The sequence below is a fragment of the Gigantopelta aegis genome, chromosome 3, assembly GCF_016097555.1.
Source record: "Gigantopelta aegis isolate Gae_Host chromosome 3, Gae_host_genome, whole genome shotgun sequence".
Taxonomy (NCBI): Eukaryota; Metazoa; Mollusca; class Gastropoda; order Neomphalida; family Peltospiridae; genus Gigantopelta; species Gigantopelta aegis.
Window position 1 is genome coordinate 7,084,134 of NC_054701.1, and position 26,884 is coordinate 7,111,017.

The 26,884-nt window shown below is 38.7% G+C and overlaps 1 protein-coding gene across 1 annotated transcript in view; it reads left to right on the forward strand.

Moving 5' to 3' along the window:
* The window catches only part of LOC121367453, a 208,287-nt gene that overhangs the window by 116,403 nt on the left and 65,000 nt on the right, over nucleotides 1-26,884 (forward strand). The window contains exons 4-5 of the mRNA XM_041491632.1: nucleotides 1-74; nucleotides 20,968-21,081. Of these exons, the coding sequence (XP_041347566.1) occupies nucleotides 1-74; nucleotides 20,968-21,081 (188 nt within the window). The remainder of the gene's footprint in view (nucleotides 75-20,967; nucleotides 21,082-26,884) is intronic.

The following is a 26,884-nucleotide window of genomic DNA, read 5'->3' on the forward strand; positions in this document are numbered from 1 at the left end:
AGGTGTTGCAAGATGTCCCTAGTTCTACAGGCAAGATGTCCCCGTCCCACAGGAAACGAAAACAAAGAAAACAGGTAAGGTCTTACATGTCATTTGCTTCACAGTCGAAAGGCTATGTTTTAAAATCCGTATATATTATAACCATTAAAATAGTGATGACATAATTGTTATCCAGTAATTTTTCCTCATGGTATCGATTTACTGAGAAGTACATGGAACTGTGCAGTGAATCTTGAAATGACAAGATATATCTGCTAAAGACATTTAGTAGATTTGCATAAGCATCTTTAGAGTTTAGTCTCAGAAATGAAAATATTTGGTTGAGGCCAAGTTGAGAAACTTATTATTATAACCATAATTTGTTTCCCCTCTCTCTCTCTCTCTCTCTCTCTCTCTCTCTCTCTCTCTCTCTCTCTCTCTCTCTCTCTCTCTCTCTCTCTCTCTCTGTCATGGAGCGGAACGTAGCCCATTGATAAAGTGTTCGCCTGATGTGCGGTCGGTCTAGGATTGAACTCCGTCGGTGGGCCCATTGGGCTATTTCTCGTTCCAGCCAGTGTACCTCAACTGGAATCAATATGTGTTATCCTGTCTGTGGTATGGTTCGAAAAACGTAGCCCACGGCGTGGCGACATCCGGGTTCCTCTTGCATTAACTTTGTGGTCCTTAACCATATGTCCGAAACCATATAAATAAAATGTGTTGAATGCGTCATTAAATAAAACATTTCCTTCCATATAAACGTAATTCAAATGTGTTGAGTGCGTCGTTAAATAAAACATTCCTTCCTTCCTCCGTCCCCTCAGCATAACGTTATTGGATGTCAACCGATTGATTAACACTATAAATATTGCTCAGATTACAACAAAGTATTATTTTTATTTTTATTTTATTTCTAGAATGACCTAATCTTGTGCCAAATACTATAAAATAAATTGTCTCTGCAGTATCTAAATATCACAAACATGTACATCACAAACATTACAGTAAAATGTATTTTCTGCGAAATCTGAACGAGAAAAATATGTTGTTGTTAAAAAAAGCGACATTTTGGTATCGTTTCGTTGAAAACAACTACATTGTGTATAATGACTTCATACAAAAGGAGTGGCTTGTTTAGCTAACGGGATATTATGTTAATTGCATATAATATTACTTCTGCGTAGTACTACAGCTTTTTTCAAATCTGTCTCGGTAATATTGGACATGAGACAAGTTTCTCCACCATGTTTGATAATTACTAGCGCAGCCTCTATTAGATAAAGAAGTGAATTATGTTTGAAAATGATGATGAATAGCCATGTTTGTACAGCGTGTCAGGCCTCGCACCACAGTTTGTTCCCGGGATTACCTCTCAATTAGAACTTAATCTTGAGGGTATACACAGTCTCCTCCCCCCCCCCCCCCCCCCCCCCCCCCTCCCCCTCACTCCTTGGCCCGCCGGTACGACTGCCGACCAGCTGGGCCCGGCTGTCGATATGTACAATAGAGGCTCGTTTAGGCTACATACTGTCTGTAGAAGTCTTGGCACCAACACATCACTGTTGGTCGGTTTCGGGTCCATCCCGCGTCTATCAAACTGACAGAGTAACAAAATAGAAACCCACCAGCGAGCGAAGCTCGGTTATCTTTTTAATTAAAAAATGCTTCTTGTGTAATTGGGTCGTGGTGAGGTTTGTTGCGCAGTGAGTGAGCGCCAGACTGAAGGTGCGATGCACGTGTCGAGGCGATCTCCCTCAGTGTAGGAACTATTGGTTTATTCCCATCACAGCCTGTTGGGTATCTGCGATATCGTATGGCGTGGTATTTGTTGTCTTAGCTGTTGCATACAAAGCGTCAAAAGGTTAAAGTTTGTTTTGTCTAACGACACTACTAGAGCACATTGATTTTTAATCATCGGCTATTGGATATCAAGCGTGTTATAATTTTGACAATAGAGGAAACCCGCTCTTTTTTTCCATTAGCAGCAAGATATCTTTTACATGCACATTCCCTGAGGTAGGATAGCAGATACCACGACCTTTGAAATACCAGGCGTATGCTACTGGTTGTCAAGGGAAAAACAATCCGAGAATGGGTGCCCTGAGGAGGTTCGATCCAACAACTAAAGCACTTGAGACAAGCACAATACCGACTGAGCTAGACCCCGTCCCGTCTTTGCATGAAAGAACAATTAAAAGTACTCATAAAAGACGTGCTGCTAATCAAAAGGAATAGCTGCCTTTTTTAGTTCTTTAGATCAAGTGGTTTTGTTTGGGGGGTTTTGGGTTTTTTTTTTTTGGGGGGGGGGGGGGGTCTTCTTAATATTGCAATTGTTGCATTGCATTGATAATATATATATATATATATATATATATATATATATATATATATATTACCCACAGTTCCTACATATGAACACAAACCATTTCCCAAATGTTTGGTGATGGCCATGATTGCCGATGATTTTAAAATGTGCTACTCTAGCAACTTGGAATCCTGAACACTTTTCAGTGGATAAACCACTGTAAAGCTAATCCTGTATATGACAATCAGTTAAATAGCCAACTATACTAAAGCGTATTTTGAACCATTGTATGTTAAAATGTAACACAAAAATGGTAGAGAGAGAGAGAGAGAGAGAGAGAGAGAGAGAGAGAGAGAGAGAGAGAGAGAGAGAGAGAGAGAGAGAGAGAGAGAGAGAGAGAGAGAGAGTAAACACAAAAACAGTTTCCTAGCTATCAATTTTTAGGGAGTGATGATTGATGTTTTTTGCAGTCTTTAGGGTATTTTGCGGACAGGTGTGACAATAAAGCTTCAAGTCACAATTTAAAATATCTATAATGAAACTTCTGGCAGATAAAATTGGTTAAGAGGGTTATAGCTACACCCTTCTCCGCCTCCTCCCCCGCAAACCACGGTGGCTGTATATCAATGGTAGCCTGATGTTACACTGCTGCGATCTTCACAGGACAGATATCTCTGTCGGGTTTGCAGCCAGTTCCAATGCTGATCAATACATTGAGAGTAGCACAACGTGAAGCGCTGCTCTGCGCTTGACTGGAACACACAGAGTAAACGCGCGACGTCGTGCCAGTCTCAGCTGTAGGGGCGCGGTGGATGCTCAGTCCGCGAAACTGCACGTGCTGGGGTCAGTGGAAAATCTGGAATCTATATCGCAGTGGAAATTTTCTGACTGATGACAGCTCGGTGCCAGATATAAAATGTTCTTGCTGAATCCTTGTTATGTTGTGCTATTATAATGCATTTTCGTCCCAGCCGGATAGGATACTTTGGCATGGATTTACGGCGTCTGGTGTTTACTCACAAACTTCGTTAACTGATTTATTTAAAATTTGGCATTCTTGGCTTGTTGTTTTTGGAATGTCTATGCGGAGGAAACTATGGAAGAAGAATAGGAAACTGGTTCGTGGATATACTGTTGACCACATTGTCGTTCCGGAGGATTTGACTTTGGATGTTGTTGTGGTAAGCTAAAAGTAAGGTTTTACATCGGAGTTCTCGAAGAAGTGTTTCTGGTTTTGGTGGGTTATTCCGTTGATACAGCCAGCTAAAGCCAGTCTTCGTGCATATTTAAGGGGTGGGGTAAAGGTTCGTTTGTGATTATGTCTCTTTAAATTTGTAACGTATATTGTCCCTGGTTGGTTGAGTGATTTCTTCTCAATAGTATGGTACATTTTGTGAACATAATCTGCTTTCGTTTCACAATGCATATAGACTTCGCGTTTAAGGACATATAATATTTGATGTATGCGTACATTTAGCGTGTGTGTGTGCGCGAGCGCGTGCGCGTGTATGTGTGTAATATGCATCATCATTTGGAAAGAATCAAACCATTATGCATTCATACATTAAATAAACTTTAAAAAATAAATATTGTGAAAATTGTTTTACAAATAAACAGCATTTCCTTTTTTTAAACACGTGGATAGTTCAATGGTAACATTATTTGTTTTCTATGTGACGAAGTTATAAACATGTAACACTTAATTGAGTAACATTAAAATGTGTTGAAAAAGAAAATAAATATTGTAATAATGAAATAACTTAAGAATATTTTTTTTTATATTTTCATAGAAGATGTCTGTTTTTAAAAAAAATAAAGAGAAAAATCTACACACAAAAAGAAAATAAAGACCAATAATAATTTAAAAAATAAAAAACTCTGACCATACAGTTCTGCATATATTCATCTCAATACAAAAGTGGGCTACTAGACTGGGCTACTTATCAGACATATCTATAAATAGGTTGTATGGATTGCCTGGGGGTAGCTGTTTGCTGCTGACCCTAAACCTGGTGTGGGTGTTCACCTAGCTTGAGGGTACGGCCCGGCGCGTGGGAGGTAACATCTGGAGGTGGGGGTAAAGTCCTGGTGGGTATTGTCCTGACATCGACTTCATTACCTTCTGATCTGGGGAGAACTTTGGACTTATTCCCTATGTAATTATAAATACTGTTACCTTTCCATTTCGTATTTAGCCTTTAGTCTCCGGAGGCCCCGCATCATTTCGGTCTGTGTTCTGACAGTGAACATTAAACGAGTAGGTAGGGTTAGAGAAACATACCAATAATGTTACGTTTTAGCGGGTGTACCATATCTATGGGAGTACCCCATCCCACCCACTCTCCTTTGTTTTCGGGGTGGGGCGGGCTGATGTTCGGCCAAAGCATAATAAATAATGACACCCCGCACAAAAATACCCGTCGGCTATTGGGTGGTAGAAAAAGTAAGTATATGGAAATATTATTTACATTAAAAAATCTGGAGTTAATTCCCATTACCCTCGTCTCATATGTTATTACGTGTGTAAAGAAGTCGACAAAAAGAAGAAAAATATAACCCAACCAAAAACGAGGAAAACGCCCAGCTTTGTATTGTGAAAACCATTGCACAAATATTAATCCCACCTAACGCTAAAACAAGACAAGACAAACATTAGTATACAATGTATAACATTCACGTGACAAGATGGTTGATAATACACAGATACAATGACAACTGCATGACCATTTGCTGAACTTACTTAGCAGTGAAATCATTAACGGCAGCACATTATCACAGACAAGTTATAAATGTGGATGCCTTTCAGTTCGAAAACTTGTAATAAATATTATATTTTATAATTACTATTTCAATAATAAGCACATAAAAACACTCATTCTCTGCTCCAAAGACAACCTGACACCCAACTTAGTGAAATACTGAAGATGTATTCCCCGGCTTGTCGTGATTATTGGGCATAACGCGTGATGGAGAGAGGACGTTTACGTATTCCATAACGCGCTATGCCCAATAACGAAGAGAATAGGTGCGAGTAAATGGCGTGAGAAGATTGGCGGTGCACCAGGAGTGTTAAGCAGACGGCGTCCTGAAATTACATATTACTATTACTGTGTTTACCGCTGTGATCGAGAAGTCGCGTAACACGTGTACTGCGATAGGTCATAGTGCTCTTTCCGTATTATTGTATTAGTGTTTGTTTTATTAGTCAAGAGTATCATTGCCACTTGGTATTCGGATTACTAGGAGTTCCATTACCTGCTCCATGTCATTAGTCATGGGACTCTTTTCGTCATTAATCCTGTTATCTGTCCGGCTAGTGATTAGTTATATCTTCCCTCTAATTATGCTTCCTGTCTGTTTGTGAGATTTGTGATTAGTCATATTAGCATTTCAATAGGATTTTGTGATCAGATACACACACACACACACACACACACACACACACACAGAGAGAGAGAGAGAGAGAGAGAGAGAGAGAGAGAGAGAGAGAGAGAGAGGGGGGGGGTATTACCAGAGTGGGTTTTTTGGGGGGTAAAGTCAATATCATATATTAGGAATAAAAATTGTATTTTGCGAGCTTCTGGGGAGCATAATACATTATTTTTATTCTTAATATATGATATTGACAATACCGAAATACACAAGGGTAATAATCTCTTTATCATATAATATAAAGCTTAATGCAACGTGTTTTTGTAAACTGTACACGCAACTTTAATTCCAGTCCACCTTTACTAGATATTCAAATGACGTAAGCATATGTGACGCGGTGTCTTTTTGAATGGGAATGACATCAAGTTCGAATGACGTCATATTCGATACCCGTGCATAAAAAACCAGTGCTTAACTTTATTTGTTTTCTGAACGCGGGGCAGCTTTCGTTGTAAAGTTACTATTGAAATGTTTTTGTTTGATGATATGACTATAAATGTACACGTCAATTATGGAGTGTCACACTAGTATGTTTACTTAAATATCAATAAACCTAGTGCCGTGACCTCGATTAATTTGCAAAGTTGTCAAATTCTTAAAGTATATATATATAGTGACATTTTTAGTTTTAGTTTTAGTTTTAATTTACTTGTGTATACTGAATATTCTAACCTTTTTGATGCGGTATGTATTTTGAAGCGGAACATCCAGACAACCGCTGATTGACCAATATTCAAGAAAAATAACTCCAAACAGCTGGAAACGATGTGTGGTGGTCCATAAATTCCATATTAATAATACACGTAAAAAAATAACACCATTAAAATAAATGTTAACCCTATTGTCACATGTCACAACCATAAAGCCCAGTGCAAACTAGTTACTATTTGTACATTGATAGGGTGGGGTAAATGTGACAGACCTAGAGTATTTTTGTTTGTTTGTTGATTATTACTATTATTCGAAACAATGTCCACTAGTACTACACATTTTATGTTGAATAGATATTATTTTAAGATGTAATATGCACTTGAACCCGATATAATCGTAGAAAATAAGCGTGTAAAATCAGGACACATTCGGACGTCCATAGAAATAGATTGACGTAGGGGTGGTATAATTACCTTGTGATTATTTCACTAGTAGCAGACGACAATGTTTCGTGCAACAGGTGAGTAAAATTCATTGTGAAAATTTGGAGATAGAGGGATGTTCATGAATGTGAAAAAAAAAAAAAGTGTCTTACCGAAAATAGTACTTTTAGTTACATGGTATTTTTAATTGTTTATACTTACCGCAAAATGGCAAATTGTAAACATTGCTTTATTCTTATCAATAAAAATTACTTCCGTCAACAAAACCTTCTGCATCTGATGTCATAGCTTTTCTTTGGTGACGCACAATTGCTGTTTAAATACATACCGCGTCATAATACATACCGATACGATATATATATTTATCATATACATAGCAATGAAATATATAGATCTACAGAAACCATAAAAGTCATATCCGATGAAAAGTCATATTTTCACTGTATTTTAGCTACAGTGAAAATATAGAAATCGTATTTACTTTTTTGTAAAAGTGCATGATTAAATTATCTCCCTTTGTCTCGTTTCTTCGTATTTAAATTTGATGCTTACCAGTGCATCTGATCTTATTTGAAAAATAAAAAAGTAATTTAAACAACTGTACCTATAAAAAAGGGATACGAAGTGCAATTACGATAAAATATCTAAAACGAATTAAATACGAAGCTAAATAATGATGACACAATGTAGTGTCATCGAGTGTAAGTCATCGGTGGGCCCATTGGGCTATTTCTCGTTCCAGCCAGTGCACCACGACTGGTATATCAAAGGTCGTGGTATGTACTACCCTGTCTGTCGGATGGTGCATATAAAAGAACCCTTGCTGCTAATCGAAAAGAGTAGCCCATGAAGTGGCGATAGCGGGTTTCCTCTCTCTCTCTATCTGTGTGGTCCTTAACCATATGTCTGACGCCATATAACCTTAAATAAAATGTGTTGAGTGCGTCGTTAAATAAAACATGTCTTTCTTTCGAGTATAAATGTAAGAATTTAACGGCGTTTGATTCGTTTTGTTTTTGCGGGAGGTTTTGGAGGATATCGCTTTGTAAGGTATGTTTGCACCGCAGTATTGTTAAATAAATGTTAATAAAGATAAATTTTATTCTATTTTATTTTATTTTATGGTCAAGTAAATTTTCTGGCAAAGTTCCATAGGAAGAAATATATCATGACGTTACGTGTTTTTGATAGAATAAGCGAAAGATATTACCAAAAAGCGAAAGATACTGTCAAAAATTAGAAAATATGTATTTAATAAATAGACCATTCCATGGTGTTTTTTCCGAATACGATTTTTATGTCAACTCGTGATGTGTTAAAACCATATTTTCACTCATTGCTTCGTGATGTGAGAAAACCATATTTTCGCAATGAGTGAAAATATGGTTTTCAAACATCACTCGTTGACATAAAAATCGTATTCGGAAAATCCCATGAAATAGCCTATATATATATATATATATATATATATATATATATATATATATATATATATATATATATATATATATATCATATAATATCTTACATTTTCAGTGCAATCAAAGTATGTGATAATTTTCAGATCACATACTTTAAGAATTTGATAACTTTGCAAATTAGATGTAAATTAGTCGAGGTCTCGGCACTATAATGTATTATAGAGGCTCGCATATTACAATTTTTATTCCTAATATATGATATTGACGATAAATAACATATATATATATATATATCATTCCCATAGACATCGGATTTTGTGATCACACTTGTTACAATGTCAAGGGCGGAGCGTAGCCCAATAGTGAAACGGGATTGATCCATTGGGCTATTTCTCTTTCCATCCAGTGCACCAACGACCTCGGTATGTGCTGTCTTTTCTGTGGGATGGTGCATATAAAAGATCCGTTGTTACTAATGGAAAAATGTAGCGGGTTTCCTCTCTAATACTATTTGTCAAAATTACCAAATGTTTGACATCCAATAGACGATGATTAATAATGTGTTCTAGTGGTGTCGTTGAACAAACCAAACTTTAACTTTATTACAATATCTATCTTACTAGTAATACTGCCCTTTTCTGTCATCGTGTGATTAGTCATTTTGTGTGGTTAGGCGCTTTTGTCGTGTTTATACTTATTATCAGTGGTGTCTAGTTAGTCATTAGTCATCTGGTGTGGTCTTACGCCCACCATCCCCACCCCAACTGGATTGATTCTGTGGTTATTATATTGACTGGTCATTATCAGTTTTATTTGATTACTCACATGTCGCTTTTTGTGAGTGTAATTAGTCATAATAGACAATACGTCAATAACATATAGCATTTCAGCAGTATAATTATATCTGTCATTTCCCGTCATCTTCTGGAGTTAAAGTATTAAACATATTGTGCAGTACATGTACATGTAAGTTGGGGGTTTTCAATTACTGTTGTCTTTTTAATGTTTAATTCTAATAAACTAATAAAGTCTGAAAACATACTATATTATTATTTAAATACTTAAAGCTGACGGTTAAATTGAGGTTCAGTTTCAATATACAGTTTAATGATAAATAATAAATGGAAACGTAGAGACTGGCATTTGCCTTGTAAACTATAAATTACTGACTTGATAGGAGAATGGTAACTTCATTACTGTCTAGACTTTGATCATTTATCAAACTAAAATGAACAGTTATTCTGTTATACCATAAGGTCAGCTTGATTTGGGAACAACTAAAACCAAGACGCAATAGTCAATTTTAGAAAACAAAGATGCAGAAGGAGATTTCTAAAAGAAGCCATTATTAATGTTAACGATGCCGTCTCACCAGTAAACTACGTACGCCGTATTTTAAAGCTGTACGATTTAGCTCTGTTGCAATCGGTGCTGTGGTGGCTAAGCATCTGCCTTAAAGCTTGTTATTGTAGGTATTGGGTTCGCATACTGGTACCGGCTCGCGCCTAGAGCGAATTTAACGACTCAGAATGTAGGTGTAAGACCACTACACCGACCTTCTACTTAACACAGCTATTAACACACTGTCCTGGACAGACAGTCCAGATAGCTCAGGTGTGGGCCTAGGACAGTGTGTATGAACCTTAAGTAAGCATGAAATGTTATGTTTGTAATTTCAGGCTGGAACTGAAAACGTTTTTGCAGTCCCTTTAATATTTATCATGTAATATACTTTTATTGTTTTAAAAATAGTATTTACATCGCAAAATTAATACCTTTTTGCTATGCACGCTATATTGTGAATTAACATGGTTTTATCATCTTAGACTGACCAATTCAGTTTTTAGCTATGGCTCCAATAAAGACTTTGAAAAACAGTGTATTTATAAAGCGCCATTTACAGATGGATACCCAAACTAGCAGAGATATATGAAATACATGCATCGTTAGGGAGGTGGGTTTTTTGGGGGGTGGGTAAAGTAAGACAAGCGTTGTCGTCATACCAATAAAACAAAGGAAAATTTTAAAATCAAAACAGAATTCGCATATACATATCCATTAAAGGTTCAAACACGAATACCATGGGCTTAACTTCTGACAGTAGTTGTAGCTGTACTACTAGTAGTTTTAGTAGTAGTAGTAGTAGTAGTAGTAGTAGTAGTGGTGGTAGTAGTAGTACCGTACTAGTAGTAGTGGTAGTGTAGTAGTACTACTAGTAGTGGTAGAGTAGTAGTACTACTAGTAGTAGCAGTATTAGTAGTAGTGGTAGTAGTAGTACTACCACTAGTAGTAGTAGTAATAGTGTAGTAGTGGTAGTAGTAGTAGTAGTGGTAGTAGTAGTGGTGGTAGTACTAGTAGTAGTGTAGTACTACTACTAGTAGTAGTAGTGGTAGTAGTAGTAGTGTAGCATTACTATTAGTAGTAGTAGTGGTGGTGCTGGTGGTGGTAGTAGTAGCAGTAATAGTAGTAGCAATAGTAGTAGTAGTTGTGGTAATGGTAGTTGTGGTAGTGGTAGTGGTGGTAGTAGTAGTAGTAGTAGTAGTAGTAGTGGGGATTTTCTCTACTGAATTTATGATGTTTTATAGCTTCTCTTCAGTTTTATTTGTTCTATGTAGATCACATTTGTAAATGACTTTCTAACGTTATTGATCAGGTCCCGCCGCCATGTTATGTAATGAACACGATTAGCTGTTTTTCACTTCCAAGCTAGACTTTGAAATCGCTTTTATCTACATGATGATGTTTATTGGTATTTGCCAAGATTCCTAATGGTGTTATAATTCATTGATCAGGGTTGTTGCCGGGCGAGTAAAACGATAAAACGGAACAAAAACTACTTCGCTAAGTGGTGAAATATCACCTTTTTGACACTTTTCATCATAATTCTCTCTTGTTTCCGTTCATCTATATTCGTAATGTCGTTATTAATTGATCACTAGCAGTGTTATGTGTGGCTAGAGAGACTGTCTAGCAGAGCAAACGCCATGTAGCAACTCGGTGCCACGAAGCTGAGGCAGTTTCAAGCCTGATGGCCCAGTATAGCAAACAGACCTGTTTCAAGCTGACATGTCTGAGATGCCCCACCTCGTTCTAACTCAGGGGGCGACAGTCTTGACACAACGGACTCTTTGTTTAACGACACATCAGACACAATCGGAGAGAGAGAATCAAATAGACACACAGACATTCAGAGAGAGAGAGAGAGAGAGAGAGAGAGAGAGAGAGAGAGAGAGAGAGAGAGAGAGAGAGAGAGAGAGAGAGAGAGAGAGACAGGCGGATAGAGACAGAGAGACAAAGACAGGAAGAAATAATGGGGGATTTTTCATGCCAGTACCGGCTCCAACCCAGAGTGAGTGCACCGCTAGGCTCAATGGGTAGGTGTAAGGCCACATACCCCGAGTTTCACCCACTTCACGGGTGCGATTATGGATGACCCCACATGGGGGATGTTTACCCGACATGCACTGCAGGTGCCGTGTACCCCGGGCTCGGGTGATACCGAGATAGCTCAACTGACAGCAAGGACCTGTCAAGTAGTCCCATACCGAAATGGAAATACCGCGGCTTCACCATTCATCTCATCACCATCCATGTTTGTAATATCCAAAAAAAAAAAAAAGTCTTTGTCTTTGTGTTAAATGTTTGTGGCGTTTTTAAAAAAGGACAGGAAGAAATACAGAATCAGAATCGCTGCTGCCACATAGGCTACTCCTTCCGAAAAGTAGCAAGAAATCGTTTACTTGCGTTCTCATGCAGTACATGCCACGGTCTTTGATGTACCAGCCTTGCGACACTGGTTGGAACGGGAAAAACATAGTCCATAGAGGCCGATCAGTACTGCGACCCACTGCATCTCAGACAAGCACTCTACATGTAGCCTTTATTTCTTTCTTTTAAATTATTTTCGTGCTTATATCAAATTAAGGTTCAAACACGCTGCCTTGGGCACACACACAGCTATGTTTGACTGTCTGTCAAGGACAGTGGGTTAGTTGTTAGTGGTTACTGGATAGTGGTTACTGGTTAGTGAGAGAGAAGAGGGTGTAGTGATCTTACACCTACCCATTGAGTCGTTAAAACTCGCTCTGGGTGGGAGCCGGTACCGGACTGCCAACCTTGTACCTACCAGCCTTATGTCTAGTCTTAATTTCGCCGCCAAAGCGATAAGATGTTGGGTGTCAAAAGGATATTTGATTTAGCAACACCTCAGCCTTTTTCTCCTATCCGGGGCTGGATGGTGGTGTTGGGTTTAGTTCGTTCCTGCCCCACAACTGTTATAATAATCAAAGGCCATGCTATTTGTTTCCCTGTCTGTGTGAAAGTGCATGAAAACAAAATCTCGCTGTTAATGAAAAAATGTAGCGGGTTTCCTCTGCTTATCACAATTATCAATTGTTTGACATCCAATAGCCGATGGTTAATTAATCAGTATGCTCTAGTAATGTCGTTAAACAATGTGTAGCTCTAGCTCCCGAAAGGTTAATCCTTTTAGCTGAGATTGAAACGACGTATGGAGAATAATGAATATTTAGTTCTGGTCAGCGTCATCACTCCTACGTCGTCTATCGGCACTTTCCTTCTAATGCAGATTGTTTTTGTTCTAAAGGGACTGTGCTCAGTTTACAGATATTGTAAAATGTTTCCGACTAACGGAGCTTTTTACGCTGAAAAATGCATAGATACATTTACGTCCTTCCAATACGAGTGTATGTACATGCAATGTATTCGCGTTGGGTTGTTTGTTTGTTTTTGTTTTTTGGGGGTGGGGTGGGGGGAGGTAATGTTTTTAACAATCTTTTCTCTTTTTGTTTTACTTCGTTCGAAATTATTGGCAGGAATTAAGGCGCCAACAAACACCTTGTTTATACAGATACTGATAACATAAAGATGTTTTTTGTTTGTTTACATGTAGTCATCAAAAAGTATCTTGTTATTCGGGAGCATCTTACAGTGGAGGTGACGGGACGTAGCCCAGTGGCAAAGCGCTCGCTTCATGCGTGGTCGGTTTGGGATCGATTCCCGTCGGTGTGTCCATTGGGCTGTTCCGTCCAGTGTACCACGACTGGTATATCAAACACCGTTTTATGTGCTATCCTGTCTTTGGGATGGTCCATATAAAAGATCCCTTGCTGCTAATGGAAATATATAGCGGGTTTTCTCTCTAAGACTACATGTCGAAATGTTCAAATGTTTGACATCCAATGGCCGATGGTTAATAAATCAATGTGTTATAGTTGTGTTGTTAAACAGAACAAACGTTAACTATAACTTGCATTTATACTGGAAGCTAACTCGGGTAAGTTTGGTCTAATTAATGTTTTATAAGAATAGGAATGTTAATATATATTTGACTTAGCGGCCATTTTAAAATTCAAAATGGCGGACGTTTCAGTGTCTTGAACAATTGCCAACATTGGTTTGCTTACTCCATGATGGTATGGGAATCATATCTCAAAATTTGAAAGAGTATACCCAAAATAGCTCATTTTACTTACAAATGTTCACGAATCATTTGGCTAAAAATGACAAAAACATACTTTAGGATGGATATCAGAAATTATCAAAGTCGCAGAACCAAGTTTCAACTCACATTTTCAAAATCAGCAAACCTATAACACATTTGGATAAAATTACAACAGAGTAAAACAAGACTCTGTAACGTTTAAACGGGGGAATACCCTCTTAAAATAGACTAGAGTTCGTCTCCATACCCGTTACTTCTCAGAAGTACGTGCGTTTGTTTAAATATAAGAATTGCACTTCGTGGTATTAAAATGACCGGAATGACCAGAAACACTTCGAATGTACGGAAATTAATAATCTAAACAATACAGTCTAAGTAATCTCTGATTTCAATTATCTCAAACAGTTCTAATAGTATGTGACGGAACATGCTCTTAATTTCGCCTGTGGCGATATTAATTCTTTTAGAGGGCCGTGTGCAGTTCCAATATGCACTTAAGCCCGGGTGGACACTTTGTTACGTAATACCTCCGCTGCGCGGCGTTGGTCGAGCTGTTCCAATACACACCCAGCCCAGATGTGGAGGCCACGTGGCCAATAGTTACGTAATAAGTCCGGTAGTGCTGTTTATGACCAGGGGATTGCTCGCGGAATGGCGACAGCCAGTCTGGTCTTCAAAGAGAAAAATGCGTCTCTGGGAGTTGGGGAAATATCTCATGATACGTGAGGTACCGCCTTCTGCCCCCAGGCGATATTCGTTTTTTTGTGATAAATAGATAGGGTTTTAGAGATATCAGGGAGAACCATAGGAAGGCTCTCAGGGATCGCTGTCTGTCCGGACTGGTAAATATTTTATTTCTGCTCTGTGTATAACCTTGAGGTGATTGATGTGACTTTAAATATTTTAATACTGTATTATACCAATATTATTTAGACGGTGCTGCCGGTCATCTGACGCAGTAAATTGTAGGCTCACTGTTCTATATATATAAAGCTTAACCAGTCATCCTAGAGGACCTAGGTAAACTGTAGGTTATTGTGTTTATTGTGATAGATACCAGTATTAATTCTGTGTTACAAGGTTACTGAATGAGTAGTTAAGGGTTAATTAAAAATGAACCAGTTAGGAATAGAGTTGTAATTCCTTTACTAATTAAGTTCCCCTGGAAGCGTTTCTCAATTATCACACGTGTGGGTGTTGTGTCACGGTGAAGTGATTAGAATATTGTGTAAACTAGACACCTAGAGATTAACTAATTAAGTGATCAGTTCTGGGTTGTTGTTATTATTTGTTGTTGTTAATTAACTACTGCGGCAGTACATTTGTCAGCGTAGGTTAAAAACTGGAATCTGTCGCTTTAACTGATTCTGATTGTCTTGCATGCTTACGTTTGTTATATTTCATAATGTGCCATGGTTAATAACGTTATTGATATATTTATGGAGCTAGCAATGCCTCGCACTTCTCGAGGGTTATAAATAAATAAATATACATAACGAATTCCGTTTGTCTGTCTGCATGTGTCTCTAACTAGCAGAATATGGTGATTTTTCCCCAACATCAATTCATAGGAATACACTGTCTGTGGACACGCATAGAACCCTCTACGCGTGTTCTGCATACTGAACAATGCTGGAATGCATATAAAGAGAACACGACCGTGCTCCAAAACCACTCTAAAAGCATGAACCATAATACAAATTGGCGATTGATTGCACTGTGAATGCGCCGTAACACGCTCCACTATAATGCAAACGAACAAGGATTCGCTTATTTAAGACGAACAAACTAAATTAATCACCTGGCTCAAGACCACGGCTTAAATTCGCCAAGCCCCGGGCCAACTCGACGGAAAAAGAGATACTGAGCGCCCGTCAGAATGTTCAGGTAATCCTACTTCTTGTTTGAGACCTTTCCTTGGATTCTTCCGGCCTGCGCGCGGGACAAAAAGAGTTATTTACTGCCCATTGGGAGGGAGGAGGATGACAAATGGAGCCTTCCCAGAGGAAATTAAACTTATCGTAGCACGTCTCTATCTTTTGAAATCGAGATCGATCTCAGAGCAAGAAGATTCATCGTCCATTCTGTCTTCGGCACAATTAGTGATCGTATTAAATTTCTACACCATATCACACGTTTATTTGCACTAGAATAATCCCCTCTCGCATACTTAGTATTTCATTATCTCTACTGATGCTGCTGCAGCAACACAACAACAACAATAGTGAAAACAACAACAAAACATCATCAACAACAACAACAATAACGAAAACAACAACAACAACATCAATAACAAAATATACTACTACTTCTACTAGTGCTGCTGCTGCTGCTGCTGCTACTACTACTACTACTACTACTACTACTACTACTACTACTTTTACTACTACTACTACTACTACTACTTTTACTACTTGTGCTACTACTGTTGTTTATGCTGCTGCTGCTACTACTACTACTACTACGACTTCCACTACTACTAAATTTACTAGTACTGTTGCTGGTGCTAGTGCTAGTGCTATTACTACTGCTGCTGCTGCTACTACTACATTCACTACTACTGCTGCTACTACAACTACTAATGCTGTTGCTACTTCTAATTATACTACTTGTACTACTTAAACTACTACTACTATTATTACTACTATTGCTACGACTATTTATACTTGTGCCATCACTATTACTGCCATTACTGCTGCTGTTACTACTATTACTACTACTAATTTTACTACTATTACGTCTACTACTACAACTACTACTACTACTACTACTACTACTACTACCACTACTACAGTACAACTACTGCTACAACTACTACTAATGCTGCTATTTCCAATCTAACTGGTGCTACCACTACTACTATCACTACTAATACTACTAATACTGCTAATGCTGCTGCTACCATAGACTCGCTCTCTAGCAACAAGGCTAAGCCACTCGTACTTGTGATTCAATACAACTTTGTGATCAGCATCATCACCACAGTTCAATAACAGCTTACGCGATTTCGTATACATCATGAACTATAGCCATTGTCGTGGGCATGACTCCATTACCATTACCACAATCTATATAAGCATTTCCTAATTGGCTTGACAATCCGATGATACTCTGTTTCAATATACACAGCGTCATTTCCGGTCTATTTGTAACATGGAAGCCGACGTTCATTCAGTACGCCCCTGGGACAACGGTTACTTTGAAATACGGAAGTTCAAATAGCACATGGCATTAATTAATAGTATACTTTCAATATACGCCGCCACGCCAAACTTTCTCGATCTTTGAGTCAAGTTTCCTTCTTCGTAGTCACACTTTTTCATTAATTCCATTTCCTAACAAAAAAATAAAAACGAAAGATTTGTTTTTACTTTCTTGTACGTTATCTGTGAAGCAATTTGTTTATCTCAAATCCAATCACTTAAAATTCTTTGAATTTAATATTTCAACAAGCAACCATTTTTTTAACCATTTCAACCATTTAACCATTTCAACCATTTCAACCATTTCAACCATTTCAACCATTTCAACCATTTTAACCATTTCAACCATTTCAACCATTTTAACCATTTTTCAACAAATGCTTCTACGGCTTTGCTAACCTCGTATGAAGTATCCTGTTGTTGGATATAACTATAGTCAAACCTGTCTATACAGACCACTAAAGGGAACCAATACACTGCATTTATGATCAGCTTCTCTTTAAATAGTTGTAAACTAAACTTATGTGTTTACGTGTAGTTCCCTTTTCCAGACCGGCGGATCTACCCAGCGGGATACAGCAGGTTCCACTGTTTGTATTTCATATGTACGAGGTCTATCCTCGATATTAACCTGTGTATAACTTTGCTTACAGCTTCTGCAGTCTGTATGACATTACTAGAAAGCTTCGCCAATGATGTCTTAGTCTCTGAGATTAGTTCAGAATGACTGCCATAATACCCATTCAAAATCATATCTTGGTGAAAAAACAAATCCAAGGGAAATTTCTACAGATTCATATAAACCTTTCTACTCCAATCCCAACATTCGGTTAATGGTGACTTCCAATATTTGGAGAGTTTTGGTGTTTAAAAGACTTAATATTCTAGATTTCCCTTGTGAAAAACTAGCTCCAATATAGGTCAGAACTTGTATCCATGACGAGCGTACGTAGACGGATTTAACATTGACCTTGATTTAGGATAGTGTGACGGAACATGCTCTTAATTTTGTTTTCGCCTGTGGCGATATTAATTGTGTTAGAGGGCCGTGTGCAGTTCCAATATGCACTTAGCCCAGATGGGCACCTTGTTACGTAATACCTTCGCGCGACCGTGCATCCCAATATGCACTTAGTTCAGGTGTGGAGGCCATGTGGCCAGTAGTTACGTAATACCTCTGCGAGTGCGGTTTCGACGACCGTGATTTTGGCGACTAGGCGTCAGTAAGTCTGGTCTTCTAAGAGAAAAATGCGTCTCTGGGAGTTGGGGAAATATCTCATGATACGTGAGGCACCGCGTTGTGCCCCCAGGCGATATTCGGTTTTATGATAAATAGCTAGGGTTTTAGAGATATCGGGGAGAAACAAAAGGAAGGCTCCAGGGGATCGCTGTCCGTCCGGACTGGTAAATAATTTTATTTCTGCTCTGTGTATAACCTTGATGTGATTGATGTGGCTTTAAATATTTTAATACTGTATTATACCAATATTATTTAGACGGTGCTGCCGGTCATCTGACGCAGTAAACAGTAGGCTTGCTGTCTAAATAAATATATAAAGCTTAGCCAGTCATCCTAGAGGACCTAGGTAAACTGTAGGTTATTGTCTTTATTGTGATAGATACCAGTATTAATTCTGTGTTACAAGGTTACTGAATGAGTAGTTAAGGGTTAATTAAAAATTAACCAGTTAGGAATAGAGTTGTAATTCCTTTATTAATTAAGTTCTCCTGGAAGCGTTTCTCAATTATCACACGTTATTGAATGAGTAGTAAGGGTTAATTAAAAATTAACCAGTTAGGAATAGAGTTGTACTTCCTTTATTAATTAAGTTCTCCGGGAAGCGTTTCTCAATTATCACACGTTATTGAACGAGTAGTAAGGGTTAATTAAAAATTAACCAGTTAGGAATAGAGTTGTACTTCCTTTATTAATTAAGTTCTCCGGGAAGCGTTTCTCAATTACCACACGTTATTGAACGAGTAGTAAGGGTTAATTAAAAATTAACCAGTTAGGAATAGAGTTGTAATTCCTTTATTAATTAAGTTCTCCTGGCAGCGTTTCTCAATTATCACACGAGTGAGTGTTGTGTCACGGTGAAGTGATTAGCATATTGTGTAAACTAGACACCTAGAGATTAACTAATTAAGTGATCAGTTCTGGGTTGTTATTATTTGTTGTTGTTAATTAACTACTGCGGCAGTACATTTGTCAGCGTATGTTAATACAGATTCCAAAGTGTATTGTGTTTTTGTTGTGTTTTCTAGTGAACTAAACGTGCTATAATAATATATACTTTATATAAGATCTTATCTCTGATCATACCTAGACGAGCCACACGCGGGTATACTACCCGTTACAGAGAGATCTAATAGATATACAGTTAGGAGAGACATTTGGACAATCGTGTTTCATTCAGTTACGGGTATTATAGGATCCCCGTGACAGATAGCGATTTGGAGTATGTTATTAACGAAACGATCTGTCATACAATGACGGTTGGGCAGTAAAATAAATGTCTTTCCCATAGACAAAAAGGCTACTGATCGACAAAACATGCACATTTTCTTCTTTTTATTTATATTTTACTTTATTTTATTTTATTATTTTTTTGGTTGGGGGGATATATCGACCCGCCACCATCAATGTACTACCGGATGATTTCCATACTTTTTGGTGAACATTTTTAACATCTATAATCATCTCTCACAGATGTCCATTATCGGGAATAGATGACCTCTACTGATCACTACCCCTTCGCTCGAAAATTTCCCGCATGTAAAAAACAAATTTAAAAAGAAAAAGCATGTTCGTAAATGTTTCTGTGCGGCCTTCAAATAATAATGTTTTTCGGTTTTCAAGTCCTGTAATTTTCTTTTTGATTGCGCCACCGTTTCTGATAATAATAAGATATGAAACCCGCGAGCTATATCACAACAGCCGTTAATCTGGATAGCGGAAGCAAATTACCTCGGTGAATTTACTTGGTTTGGGAGGTCTTATCTAATAAAAGTAGCAAAGTAAGTCTGGAATTGCTAGAATGATCCTGTGAGATTCTTCACATAGGTTATCACTGTTTTCGTAACTGTTATAAAAATTAGTTGGCGCGACTCCCAGTTCCTAAGGGTTGTTTCAAAAACGGCCACAGGTGGAGGAGTGCGATATGTTTATTTTTTGAAGGGCCGGACCTAGTGCTTTTTGTGGGGGGGGGGGGTGGTGGGGGGGGGTGGGGGGGGCTTTAAAATGTGTTACCGTCAGAAGCTTTTCTTCGAAATCTTTAAAGTATAATCGCTAATCTGCACGATATAATAATGTAGATTATTCTTCATTTTGCGAGGATATGTTTCACTGTTACATGGTATATACATTAAAACATGACAATTTACCAAACATAGCTATAGCACATTTGCTTATTAAAACCGTAGTTGTGTTTGTGTCTTTGTATTAATAAATGATGTGATAAAAGTATTTGTTGAGAGTGTGACTGTTTGTAAAACTATAGACAAGTTTGTGAGATGTTTATAATAGTAAATGATGTATTAATGTGGTTAGCGGGCGGCATTTAGCTCAGTCGGTTGAGCGCTCGCCTAAGGTGCTTGCGTCGCAGGATCGAACCAGCTCGGTGGATCCATCCAACTGAGTGGGTTTTCCTCGTTCCAACCATTGCGCCACAACTGGTCAAATGTCGTGGTATGTGCTGGTCTGTCTTGGATGTACATATAAAACTGCCCTGTTGCTAATGGACAACCTCTGATGAGTACGAGTCATAATTAGTCATTAAACAAAACTAACTTTAATTTTAATGTGGTTAGGTGAGATTATGTGTTTATTAAATCAATAGTTGTGTTTGTATTTTGCATTAGTGAATGTTTTAATATGATGAGGTGATATTGTAAGTTTAAACTTTCCAGGCCACATACTTCAATAAATGAGTGCAGATCCTGCAAAACAACCATTCATTAAAAATAAATTGCCAGTGCCACAATGATCACCTCTGACACATCAATTTTGCTGGAACAGTCCCTGAATCACTGGAATCACTAATGTTGATTTATCGATGATATTTTGCAGCCCCAGCGACGGTTAAGTTCCGGAAGTATAACCGATGGATCGGAAGTGGAAGTGGAGCCGGCCTCGCCACCTGTCGCCCGCCGAGGCAGAAGGTCGGCCATATTTGAAACAAAGGTTAGTTTAGTTAGCTATTATGAAACGTCTGTTTGCATGAATAAGGATCGCTGCTTTGATATATAATTGTATATTTAATAATGCTACAGCTCGCACCAAAAACAATTTCTTTAGTTTTAAATTTGCATCAACAGATATGAAGAAGAAGAAAAAAACACGTTTGTTTGTTCGTTGTTTTGTAACTGGTTTTTGTTGTTGTTGTTGGGTTTTTTGTTGTTGCTCATCTTGGTTTTTGTTTTGTTTTCTTGTGTGTTTTGATGGGGTGGGGGATGAAGGGGGGGGGGGGGGGTATGCGTGTTTTTTCATTAAAACGTTCTTTACAAACATTCAGATGATACTGTAAAAGCAATGCAGTACATGTCCCTTTCCGGGCCCAATACATTTTCATATCTCCTAAATCTTCGATAATTTGCCTTGAATCTAGTCAAGTAGGTATACATTTTTAATGTTTATATTAGAAGCTGTAACATATATGATGATTATGAATCTTGTTTTAGCAACTAGTACTATAATTAGGGAAGCCAATATTCTACAGTTCATTCGATGTTGAAACAGGCACCATTATTACCCTAGTTAAGTTGCTATATATTCGATGTTTTCATTGATGCAGTAGTAATGTTGTGGCTGCGGGTTTCCTCTTTTACACTGATGGTAATCTATCCATAAGCCCAGGTATTGGGGTTGCGTGCCCATTTGTTGAACCATTGTTGAAATATGTCCAAAAATAAATTACATCACTGAAACTTTCCTTGTTTGCATTTCGAGAAGACATTCAAGAAATGACAGCTCTGTTCTAGAGTGATCGCATGTGTTGCGAGCATGCACACGATAATTTATTTTCAGCCAAACCGGGGACTGAAGAGTAAAAATGTCATTTATTTTTATTCATTTGTCAATACCTCGGCGCTACATTTTATTCACGTAATCAAGTTAAGTGATCGCTTGACATGTCCCGTACATTACGAACTCTCTGGTTGCTACTTGAAGCGCTGGCTTTCGACTGGAAAGTTTGACATCGTTCCGTCTTCACATCTTTAACACATTCCTGGGTGCTGCCATTCATGTCCTGTCAGCAGTATTATATGCCTACCAGACAGTCTTCACGAACAGATAATGTCATTTGCGCCTACATTGATTTCCTTCTGTTAAATGTGTTAATGACGAAGCTCAAGGTTCTGGTACCAGGAGTTCATCCTTAATTGTCTGCAGGGGAAGAGGAGGGTGGATACTCGGGGTCCCGAGAACAAAACGCAGCGACGGATGATACTTTGTAAGATACACACACACACGCGCGCACACACACACACACACACACACACACACACACACACACACACACACATCAATCCACCACAGTGCGGTGTATTGGTGTCTAACTACACCCTATTTACTTATATGGATCTATCACTGGGTTCAGTATGTTACGGTGCCAGTCTGGTCTATTTGTGTGTTAACTACCCCCTGTTGAATTATATGGATCCACTACTGGGTTCAGTATATCACGGTGCCAGTCTGGTGTATTGGTGTCTGACTACCTCGTGTTGAATTATATGGATCCGCCACTGGGTTCAGTATATCACGGTGCCAGTCTGGTGTATTGGTGTCTGACTACCCCCTGTTGCATTATATGTATCCGCCACTGGGTTCAGTATGGTACGGTGACAGTGTGATATATTGGTGTTTAACTACCCCCTGTTGAATTATATGGATCCGCCACTGGGTTCAGTATGGTACGGTGACAGTGTGGTCTATTGGTGTCTAACTACCCCCTTTTGAATTATATGGATCCGCCACTGGGTTCGGTATGTTACGGTGACAGTCTGGTATATTGGTGTGTGACTACCCCGTGTTGAATTATGTGGATCCGCCACTGAGTTCAGTATGGCACGGTGACAGTCTGGTATATTAATGTCTAACTACCCCGTATTGAATTATATGGATCCGCCGCTGAGTTCAGTATGGTACAGTGACAGTCTGGTCTATTTGTATCTTAACTACCCCCTGTTGAATTATATGGATCCGCCACTGGGTTCAGTATGTTACGGTGACAGTCTGGTGTGTTAAGTGTCTGACTACCCCCTGTTGAATTATATGGATCCGCCACTGGGTTCAGTATGTTACGGTGACAGTCTGGCGTGTTAGTGTCTGTCTACCCCCTGTTGAATTATATGGATCTGCCACTGGGTTCAGTATGTTACGGTGACAGTCTGGTGTGTTGGTGTCTGACTACCCCCTGTTGAATTATATGGATCCGCCACCGGGTTCAGTATGTTACGGTGCCAGTCTAGTGTATTGGTGTCTGACTACCCCGTGTTAAATTATATGGATCCGCCACTGGGTTCAGTATGTTACGGTGACAGTCTGGTGTATTGGTGTTTGACTACCCCCTGTTGAATTATATGGATCCGCCACTGGGTTCAGTATGTTATAGTGACAGTCTGGTGTGTTATTGTCTGGCTTCCCCCTGTTGAATTGTATGGATACGCCACTGGAGTATGTTACGGTGACAGTCTGGTGTATTGGTGTTTACCCCTGTTGAATTATATGGATCCGCGACTGGGTTCAGTATGTTACGGTGACAGTCTGGTGTATTGGTGTCTGACTACCCCCTGTTGAATTATATGGATCTGCCACTGGGTTCAGTATGTTATGGTGCCAGTCTGGTCTATTTGTGTCTGGCTACCCCCTGTTGAATTATATAATCCGCCACTGGGTTCAGTGTGTTACGGCGCCAGTCTGGTATCGATTCCTTAAAGTTGTTTATGGCCTCAAATATTTAGGTTTTCGTGGATTTAAATCAGGATATGACGTGTTTTTATCTATAGCATTTAATCAAATTGGAGCTATTTAATATGCATTTATTATTTTCAATTTCTTTTTAACATATTAACTAGCGTTAAGTAGGGATAATATTGTGTGTGGCGTTATTGCAAACGTGTCAAAATAAATCAGGAATTTCACATTTATGTCTGTTACATTTTATTTAATAGGTCCTATTAAACTAAATTTTAGTATGTATTTATTAAAATATTTTAATAAAGTTGATGTTTTTCAAACGTAAACAGAGCTACAGAATATTTGTTTATATATGTGGCCTTATTAATAATGTCATAATAATGAAAAAACCTAATGTTCCAGTGGGAATACGATTTATATTTCTAAACCTATAGAAAATGATATCGCAGAACTCTCCTAAGACACTTTTCTATATTTTACTGCCGTTTCTATTATTATTGACGATTGAGTTGAAGTCAGTTAATATCTGGCACATGGCATTTCCCACACCTAGATCACAGAACCAGCTAACTGAAATACGGGAAGGCGCCATTCACTGTTTTATTGGCACCACGATGGGTCGCCGGGGATTGGTCCATAAACGAGAGGATTCTTACCAACTGATATGCCTGGAGTTGTGCACACTGTCATTTTAAAAGAGCTAATAAAAACCGAACAACCGTTGGACGGCGGAGCACGCAATTCTGGAATAACGTCGCATCAGATAATAGATTTTTTTTTTCTTTAATTGCGAGATGAGTCTACACTTTCGTTCCGCTACTTTATTGCTTTCGCAAATGATACCAATGATGGCGGTGTTTGGCGGAGTTCGCGCAGAGAGACTAACAATCAGATGAAATTCCATACGATCGTTTTGTCTCATTTGTTTAGCGTAATCTGTCGAGCAATGCAAACATTTGTCGAAATCCTTCCTTTGACTAAAGTTTGTTTTGTTTAATGACACCACTAGAACATATTGATTTATTAATAGACGGTTATTGGATGTCAAACATTTGGTAATTTTGAGATATAGTCTTAGAGAGGAAACCCGCTACATTTTTCCATTAGTAGCAAGTTTTTTTTTTATATGTACCATCCCACAGACATGATGGCACATACCACGTCATTTGATATACAAGTCGTGGTGCACTGGCTGGCTGGAACGAGAAATAGCCCAATGGGCCCACCGACGGGGATCGATTCCAAACCGACCGCGCATTATGCGCTCTTACCAAAAGCAAACATTCGTCGACATTCTTCCTTGCACTACGTGGTCAGGTTGTGGAATGGCAGTCCTTCTATCGACAAAATACATGACAGTAATACGTTGGGTATTTTGCATGAGCTCTCCTATATGTTTTTTTTTTCTTCAAAAATTGATTTTCGATTAAAAGCAACTTGACGTTTCCGCTGTATTTTCTTAAAAGTGTATTTATGATTATTGCTGTTTGGAGGACATTAGAACTGGTTCACCGTGAGTGTGACAGTCATGTGCGCTACGCGCCTCACTAATTAATGAGAGCAATCAGGAGTGTCGTAATTGCTTTTTAGACTGCTCTGTGCAGATATACTATGTTAAATGTGTATCTGGTTTTGTCGTTCAGGTTTTGTCATAAACGAATATGCGAAATGGCAGACATGTTTTAATATATATTATATTTATTGGGTCGATGTTTCTGCTGACGGACTAATAGTCCCCGAGTGCGTCATTAACTCCGTTGCAATTTAAAAATTATTGTACAAATACCGAACTGTTGTATTAGTTTGGAACCGAATGTCTGACAGAACACTTCCTTAACTACTGTTAATTGGGCTTCCATTTTTTGAGGATGTCCCCGTTGGCCGATGGTTTAATGTCGCGGGCTGTTGAATGCCGTGCGAATTGGTGCAGTCAGTTCAAATTCTGCCAAGTGACATTTTGCGTTTTTAAATATTAAAACTCCTCGGCTCTGCTTAATCGGTTACGGCTGTGTTATTGCACTACCGGGTGTCAGACGTTATTCTCACAAGAGGCGGGAGGTAGTCCAGTGGTAAAGAGTTCGCTTGATGCACAGTCGGTCTGGGATCGATTCCCATCGATGGGCCCATTGAGCTATTTCTCGTTCCAGCTAGTGCACCAGGACTGGTATATCAAAGGCCGTGGTATATGCTATCCTGTCTGTTTGACATCCAATAGCCGATGATCAATAAATCAACGTGCTCTAGTGGTGTCATTAAACAAAGCAAACTTTACTCTCGCAAATTTAGAAGCGTTATGTTACGGGAGGTTCATGCTTGCATTTAATTTTAATATTCACACATTTCACCCCTTGTTTTATTATGGAAACAGTTTTCTATTGTGCTATGTTCAGAATGTTGTTCAAAGATACAGCGCTCGCTTTAGGATCGATTGGCCTGAACTGACTCGGGACGTTTCTCCTATCCCAACGACTGATACATAAAATACAGTGATATGTGCTATTTGTATGTGGAATATTCCCTAGAACAGATGCCTCAAAAAACGATGTTAGGTATCAAATGGTCGTAGTGTAAAAATGTGCTGAGGTGTCGTTAAACAAAATATTTGTTTTCGTACTGAACGCCTAATAAGGAACCTTATTGCTTTTAAAGTTGGGTGCCGTTTGCCGTGTCGCGCAGTATCGCACCGGAGACTACGGTGTTGTCAATTTGATCACATTTACATTAGAACTACAACGGGATCGATTCCACGTTCATTACCTTGCCAGTCAACTGTCGCCTGGTGTCTGTCTTCGAACGTTTGGTCATTCTAGTTTGTGAATGAAAACAAAACGCCGATCTCAGCACACGAAATTAGGAACAGCTTTTTATTACAGATGGGGTCGAAGCGAATGAAGGGTATTGATTTAGTTTGGGGGGTTTCGGTGGAATGTAAACAGAACAACGTGATGCTTAACGGAATCGGTGTCGTTTTCATACGAGATACAGAGACGGACACAGACAAACATACGGATAGATAGATAGGCAGGCAGGCAGGCAGACAGACAGACAGACAGACAGTCAGACAGAC